The sequence below is a fragment of the Neophocaena asiaeorientalis genome, unplaced genomic scaffold (assembly GCF_003031525.2).
Source record: "Neophocaena asiaeorientalis asiaeorientalis breed wild unplaced genomic scaffold, Neophocaena_asiaeorientalis_V1.1 scaffold658, whole genome shotgun sequence".
NCBI lineage: Eukaryota > Metazoa > Chordata > Mammalia > Artiodactyla > Phocoenidae > Neophocaena > Neophocaena asiaeorientalis.
The window spans coordinates 67913-76354 of NW_020173657.1; the positions used below are offsets into that span (position 1 = coordinate 67913).

Consider the following 8442-nt stretch of genomic DNA (forward strand, 5'->3'; position numbering starts at 1 on the left):
TTTTGGGTCATTGTGTTTTCATTGTCATTTGTCTCTATGTATTTTTTGATTTCCTCTTTGATTTCTTCAGTGATCTCTTGGTTATTAAGTAGTGTATCATTTAGCCACCACATGTTTGTATTTTTTACAGTTTTTTTTCCTGTTATTGATACCTAGTTTCATAGTGTTGTGGTCGGAAACCATACTTGTTTTTATTTTTCGTTTTTTTTTTGTTTGTTTTTTTGCGGTACGCAGGCCTCTCACTGTTGTGGCCTCTCCCATTGCAGAGCACAGACAGAATGTCCTATAAATGTCAATTAAGTCCATCTTGTTTAACGTATCATTTAAACCTTGTGTTTTCCTTATTTATTTTCATTTTGGATGATCTGTCCATTGGTGAAAGTGGGGTGTTAAAGTCCCCTACTATGATTGTGTTACTGTCTATTTCCCCTTTATGGCTGTTAGTATTTGCCTTATGTATTGAGCTGCTCCTATGTTGGGTGCATAAATATTTACAGTTGTTATATCTTCTTCTTGGATTGATCCCTTGATCGTTATGTAGTCTCGTTCTTTGTCTCTTGTTATAGTGTTTGTTTTAAAGTCTGTTTTTGTCTGAAATGAGAATTGCTACGCCAACTATCTTTTGATTTTCATTTGGATGGAATATCGCTTTCCATCCCCTCACTTTCAGTCTGTATGTGTCCCTAGGTCTGAAGTGGGTCTCTTGTAGACAGCATATATATGGGTCTTGTTTTTTTATCCATTCTGCCAGTCTATGCCTTTTGGTTGCAGCATATAATCCGTTTACATTTAAGGTAATTATTGATATGTATTTTCCTATTACCATTTTCTTAATTGTTTTGCGTTTGTTATTGTAGGTCTTTTCCTTCTCTAGTGTTTCCTGCCTAATAAAGTCCCTTTAGCATTTGTTGTAAAGCTGGTTTGGTGGTGCTGAATTCTCTTAGCTTTTGCTTGTCTGTAAAAGTTTTAATTCCTTTGTTGAATCTGAATGAGATCCTTACTGGGTAGAGTAATCTTGGGTGTAGGTTTCTCCCTTTCATCACTTTAAATATGTCCTGCCAGTCCCTTCTGGCTTGCAGAGTTTCTGCTGAAAGATCACCTGTAACCTTATGGGGATTCCCTTGTATGTTATTTGTTGTTTTTCCCTTGCTGCTTTTAATATGTTTTCTTTGTATTTAATTTTTGATAGGTTGATTAATATGTGTCTTGGTGTGTTTCTCCTTGAATTTATCCTGTATGGGACTCTCTGCTTCCTGGACTTGATTTAAGAAACAAAGAGGCAAAAAAAAGTCCCTTGCCTTTTCGGCAGTTCTAGACTTTTTCCCGGACTCCCTCCGGCTGGCTGTGGCGCACCAGCTCCCTTCAGGCTGTGTTCACGCAGCTAACTCCAGTCCTTTTTCTGGGGTCTGACTTCCGAAGCCAGAGCCTCAGCTCCCAGCCCCGCCCGCCCTGGCGGTGAGCAGACAAGCCTCTTGGACTGGTGAGTGCTGGTCGGCACCGATCGTCTGTGCCTGAATCTCTCTGCTTTGTCCTCTGCACCCCTGTTGCCGCGCTCTCCTCCGTGGCTCCAAAGTTTCCCCCACCTCCACCCCTGTCTCTGCCAGTGGAGGGTTTTCCTAGTGTGTGGAAACCTTTCCTCCTCCACAGCTCCCTCCCACTGGCGGGTCCCATCCCTATTCTTTTGTCTCTGTTTTTTCTTTTTTCTTTTGCCCTACCCAGGTACGTGGGAAGTACTATATGCCCAGTGCTCTGGTAATATAGATATAAGGTAACTTTTAATGGGGAAAGAATTTGCAAAAAAAGAACTGTTCTCAGCAATTATATTGGTAACAGTATTAGTGTTATTCCAGGACTGTGTAATGTGAGATAATATTAACTGAGTAATTATGAGATACTCTAATTCCCTCATCCTCTGTCTTTGAGAGCCAAGACTATTAGTGTGGAAGAATACAGATGTAATTCAAAAGAATTTGAGTTAGAAACAAAACACCCCTTTAGTCCTGAATATGAACTCATGAGAAATTTTATTGAAAAGTACACACACACACACTTTTGCTTTATCCACTGAAAAGGCTTAGAAACAGTGACCAGCCCAGAAGCAATGAGCTCACCTAATAACCCAGGTTCTGTTCTTGAAATACCATTCCCATTAAAAGAAATCAGGATTTCTTAGACAAATAGCTAATTCCAAGTTTGCAGCTGGAAATAAATAACATGAGCTTGGAACATCTTTTCATAAAGGATAGGAAAGAAGCTTTCAAAGACTACTATGGTCATATCAAAAGGACTCAGAAGCCACTGGAGACATTTGCACTGGCCAAAGACAGTTTGGCTTGAAAAGGGATAATTGCCAGTAGCAACGAGCACATCTAGTGCCCAAATCTTGGTGTCTAATACTATTCTCCAATTAAAGGGCTCCTTAGAGAAATGGATAATTCTAGGGCTGGACAGGGAATATACAAGATGAATCTGAAATATCTTGTAGTACTAGAAAATAAAGGAGCACTCAAAAAACAACAGCAAACAAACTATTGAGGTATGTTAATGTGACACAGGGCCTTCTGAAAGAACTGTGGCCAAAACTGGAAGAATGTGAGCAGGAAAATAACAGTATTGGATTATAACACAAGGAATAAAATGTGTCCGTGAGTCTATAGTGATAGAAATAAATGATTAAATAGATGGGGGTGAAGAGACCAATCTCCCCTACAGAAAAATTATAAATAATTTGTGTATATACACCTGTCTCAAGGAGGTGCAGCATAACTCCTCACCCCTTAAGTGTAGGCTGTGTTTAGTTACTTGCTTCCAAAGACTATAGTATAGAAAGAGGGGGGAGCAGTTGGGAACCCTACAAACACTACCTGAAGTGATCCTAGTTAACATCAGCAGTGATATGTCATGTTGGTGGTGAGTAGCCTTGGTTTGATGTGATAAGGAGGAAACTTCACTGTGTTATTCTCTTCCAAAAATCATAACCCTAGTCTAATTATGAGAAAAATATGAGACAACCCCAGGTTGAGGGACATTCTGCAAAATACCTGATGAGTACCCCTTAAAACTGTCCAGGTCATCAAAAACAAGGAAAGTGAGAAATTCTCACAGCCAAGAGGAGACGAAGGAGACAGAGGACTAATGTAAAATGGAATATTTGATGGGATCCTGGAACCAAAAAAAAGAACATTATGTAAAACCTAAGGAAATCTGAATAAAGTATGAACTTTAGTTGTTAGTTATGTATGTATCAGTATTGGTTTATTAGTTATGACACACAAACCATAGTAATGTAAGATGTTAACAATAAGGGAAATTGGGTATGGATGTATAAGAAGTCTGTACTATCTTCTCAGTTTTTCTGTAAATTAAAACTAAAATTAGCTTATTTGAATATTTTTTAGATTCATTGCAATTCATTGAAACCTATCAAATGTGTTTAAATCCATGAGTTCATAACTATAGTTAAAACAGAAATAGTTCAATTTCAGAGGATGATAAGGAACCAATTTAATAACTTGAGAAATGGTAAATTAAAGCAGAAGAATCAAGCATTAATCTTGTTTTCTTTTCCTGGGTGACTAAATAGTAGTAGATGAGGGAAAGCCTCTCTTTATAAAAAGCATTCTACTTAATAAAAAAAGAAATGTTAAAGAGTATCACCATTTTGAAGCCCTGGGAAAATTAACGAATCTAGGCATTGAGCGTCAACAGCTGCTAACATCACAACATAGGAGACACAGATACTATGTGCCACCTGCTGGGGGAGGACAGCACCACCTGTATTCATGCGAAGGGATCAACCCTAAGTCATATCAAGCTCTGTGTCCAGTTGCCAATCTGCAGAAATACAGAAGAACGTGTTGGACTCCATCATGACTATGCGGTCGGCAAAAACCAGATTTGGGGAAACTACAGGTCAAATGCCCCAGCCTCTTCAATAGAGAACTTGTAAGGAAGGAAAGGGATGGAAGAAGAAACCTGTAGATTAAAAATATATCAAAATACTTGAAAATGGGTAAGACTAACCTCAAAAGCATTATGCTAAGTGAAAAAAGTCAGACACAAAAGACCACATGTTACTTGATTCCATTTATGTGAAATGTTCAGAATAGCTACTCTATCGAGATAGAAGGTAGATTGGTGATTTCCAGGGAGGGAAGGAATGGGAATTAACTGCCAGTGAGCACAGGGTGTCATTTGGTAGATGCTCATGGAGAAGCTTTGGGGATGGGTACAGAAAATGTATATCTTGACCCAAGTGAAGGCTATGAAGGTATAGCCTCCTTATCAAATTTTAAGTTATATATATTTTTGTGTGATTTCCAGTATCTTTTACTTTACAAGAAAAGGGTTAAAAGAAAAGCAGAACACAAGATTCCTAAGCTGTAAGGAGAGATCAGATTCCCCACATATTTCATTCTTTATCATGGTGATGAGAGTATTTCTCGTGAACAAATTCAAGGTAGCTAGGAAATGTTCCTTTACCTCAAAAAGGAAAGAAAAAAATAGTGCAGAAGAGACGTAGTATTTGGTACACTGCATGACAAGTGCGATGTGGACCCCAGACCCTGTTCCAAACGTGCAAAATAAGACACATTCTTTTCTGGTAGGTTCAGCTGCCCCTGATTTCCAATTTTATACACACACAGAATTGTAGAACTGTAATAAAGGAAATGGATGAAGGAGGAGAAGTCACCTATATTCCCACCTCCCTGGCAAGTCACAAATCATAAATATTTTTTACTTTAGTGTTTTTGTCAGGCGAGTGTGATAACCACTATACTATGGAAACACTTCACTGTTTTTGGTTTGCTGAGGTTCTGTTGGTCAGTTGGTGTTTTTGTTTTCTGTTGTGAAGGGTTGGCCTTTTTAGCAAGAATTCTTTTCCAAAATAGAATTCATTTTGAGGGGCAACTTTGTTTTTGCCTTCTCGTGAAAACCACTTAGAGGATCCTGTATTACTATTATTTAACATGTCACCTGTTAAGTCATAGTAGGTACTCTCCGCAGTTCTGCTGGCCCCAGGGTAGGCAGCTAGGTATATATTCCTTGTTCTCTTGTTATGTGGTCGTATTCAGAGTGGAGCTCGGGCCCATGACAGTCGCTCTTTCCTTCACCCTGCTTTCTCATTTTTCCACTTGGGCAGAGTTCAGAACAGCCGCTCAGCAACAAGATCAGGAACAGGAGGAAGAGGATGATGAACAGGCAGTCCACAGAGCTCGGGACTGGGATGACTGGAACGACACCCATCCTATGGGCTATGGCAACCGACAGAACATGGGTTAGTCTCCCCACAGCAAGACAGGACTACAGGGGCTTCTGTCTTCCCCACCAAGGAAAGCTGTGCAGTCTTCCCCTCCCTGGGCTCCTGCTTCAGCTGTGTACAACGAAGGCAGAGATGCTTAATCTTGCCTTGCGTTCATTAAAATGTCAAACAATTAAGTGTGTATTTCTACCCTAGATGATGAGCCAGCAGTCTTGGAATTACAATCCTCGTCATGGTATATTCCATTTTTCTTAAGTGGAAAGGAAAGAGTACTGAGAAATGGTTCTGTATAATCAATGGCTGTATGAATTCTCTTTGAAAAAGGAAAGTCCCCTCTATCATGTGAGCCTGTGCAGAAATATGAATATCAGCTGCTTTCTTCCAGGGGGTGAAGGGAGGGGGTCAGCTGTGGTTCCCTGGGCTTATGGAGAGATCCTAGTCATCTCCCTTTGATGTGGGCAGTGAGTTACCCAGCATCAGAGCTGCCCAGACTGGCTGGAGCTTGCTTTCTCCTTTCTACCCCAGTGCTGTTAACTAACCCAACACTTGCTTTACAAGGGACAAGCCCAAAAGCCGGGACTTGCCCTGCCACAAAGCTCTCTTTTCAGGAATTACAGCTGTCAATGAACAGAACATAACAATCCTATCGACCCAATCTTCCTTGCTTCAGCTATGAGAAATAAGGAAACCGATAAGGCACTATGAGAACCATCCTTGTGTGAGCATCTGAGGCCAGGGTCTTTACTCTGAAACTATCTAGAACCCTGAGGGTAAGAGCAGCTCAGGCCATAGCCTAGCTCTTAAGTGGGCTGCTGGAAGACCACTTTGGCCCTCTTTGCCTGTTCTGTGCCATACCTGGCACAGTCCCAAGCGGTCAGTGTGCTGTGGCAGTCATTTTGCTAGTTAATAAGGTACCTGCAGTCATGCCTATAACTGGGAGTGGAGGAGGGGGGACCGCACAGATGACAAGGAAAGGTACCTACTTTCTGCGATAAAGAGAAGACACGTCCTCAGCTCCCAGGTTGATACCCTAGAAAAGAAGCCATGTGTGAAAACAAATGATCTCTGTAGAAAACATACTTTTGTTCTATGTGGCTTTGGTACACTTCGTCTTCTTTTAAGATGACTCAGCCTTCCTATTCTAGCTTCTGCAGTCTAGCTTAGGACAGGGGTTTGAAAAGGGACTGAGATCCCTCTGCTTTGTAGGGTGGTAAATGGAGGGCTGTCAGATGATGAGAAGGACATTATGTTTAGTGGGAGATGACAGAAGACTACCAATAATATATTTATTGCTAAATATATACTGCTTAATAAAGGATTCATGTCACCCTCACAACATAAGCTCCTGAAACTGGTAGAGCACAGATTAACTTCCCCACTGATGTGGGAAGCAAGCATTCATTTGTAGTTCTCTTTCAGGTATTGCCAGGTTGCCTCTAGCAATGGCCTGTTTCGTGCCCTTGAAACTCCACCCTGAGCTCATTCCCAAAATGGGCCAGGTTGGGGTTATCCCCTTGGTCTGAGTCTATTTAAAGATGGTCCTTCTAGAAGATCCAGCCTGATGAAACCCCGTCACATTCTGATATCTAAGAGGCAAACTAGACAAAGTGGGTTTGAATCCTGGCTTTAAAAGTTGAAAGCTGTGTGACCTTGGGCAATATAACTTCTCTGAACTGCTCTGTTTTCTCTATGTTTATAGATGAGCTGTTTCATAGGGTTGTTTTGAGAATTAAATGAATAATGGCAGCCATTGTAATAGGCTGAAGAATAAGTGTTTTCATTTGAGCTCAGTGACTATGGTCTGTCCACTAGGAAGGGAAAGGAAATGGACAGGTAGGTGTTAGAAACTCTGTTCTGTGCCAGGCACCAGACCCAACACTTTCACATGCTATTAATACTCACAATGACCCTGCAAAATAGGTAGCATTGTCCCCATTTTACAGATGAGAAAATAGGCCCAGAAAAGCTGAGTGATTTCTTCAAGTTCACATTAGTAACAAGCTGTGCTTCTGTCATTTTCCATGTCCTTCCTAATTGCGTGTGCTTTTAGTTCTGTATCTTAAAGCAGCTTAAAAAGAGGGAGCAGCTTGAAAAATCCAAACCCAAACCACCACTTATACATTATTGGAGCTCTAGAAATTCCTTTTTAACTGACTCACCAAAGAAAAGGTATGTCAGCTTGCTTCCCCGCTGCCATTTCCCCCTCAGCTGGGGGATAAGAAGACAGAGGCCGTGAGCAAACCCATCTTCCTCCATTTTCCTCCCCAGTTCAGTCTGCCTGCCTGGCGGCTAGAGAAAACAAGAATAGAACCACCTTCTCTACTCCCACCAGAACAAGGCATTTCAGGGTCCTAGAGTGAGCTGGGTGTGGTGGACTGCAGCAAGCGAGGACTCAAAGCATTCTATGAATAACAGTACTGCCTCATCGTTTGCACTATGCTTATTTCACGTATGCTGCATATTTCATTCTCACAACCTGTCAGGCAGGAGATGATGCCTTCGTTTTACAGGGAAGGAAACTGGCTTGGGGAAATACGGTGAGTGACTTACTTCAGCACACAGCTAATACATAGACCGTGCAAACATATCAGTGTAGCCAAAATATTTGCCCTCTGTAGCTCTCACATGGAGGCCAATTAGTTATTTGGAAGAGGTGAACGCTGTGCACTACTTCTTTTAATGCCATCATGCAGTGATTTGTCCTTTCCACTCTTGTTCTTTTCAACACCCCTGTAAGACAGGACAGGGGACTGAATGAGCTGATTTCAAGCCCAAGAAGTTGGAGTTAAGGATTCTGAATTGAGTCTCAATCCTCAGTGCTCTGCCCCTCCATAGCCGGGTGACTCAGGGCCACCCAGGTCACCGGGGTCCCTGCTGTCATTTAAAACAACGTGCAAAGGATAAAACTTTTGAACCTAAATCCACCTCTCTATGTTAACTGAATTCCGAAGTCCTCCTCTCCTTACTGTGGGCCTCTGGTTTGCTCATCAGCACAACAGATACACTGCCACCCAGCTCTTCCAGACACCCAACAACAAGAGGGCACTGTGACCTTTGTCTCCTTGCAAAACAGCTCCCTCCAAAACCTGCACATCATTTCCTCGCAGATTGCTTTTCACCCATTCATCCAAGGTTTAACCTGGCTCAGTTCACTCATGCTGCATAGCAAGGAGGTATGG

General features: G+C 41.6%; 1 protein-coding gene across 7 annotated transcripts in view; it reads left to right on the top strand.

Moving 5' to 3' along the window:
• LOC112401535 (immunoglobulin-binding protein 1-like) overlaps window positions 1–6879 on the top strand; it is a 57580-nt gene extending 50701 nt beyond the window's left edge. For 5 of the 7 annotated variants that reach the window (XM_024747828.1, XM_024747834.1, XM_024747833.1 and 2 more), the window contains one exon: window positions 5144–5423. In XM_024747828.1, coding sequence (XP_024603596.1) covers window positions 5144–5283 — 140 coding nt within the window. In that variant the 3' untranslated portion in view covers window positions 5284–5423. Of the gene's footprint in view, window positions 1–5143 lie in introns of all 7 variants that reach the window. The other 2 variants (XM_024747831.1, XM_024747835.1) reach the window with 2 other exon arrangements.
• Window positions 6880–8442: the final 1563 nt, after the last annotated feature.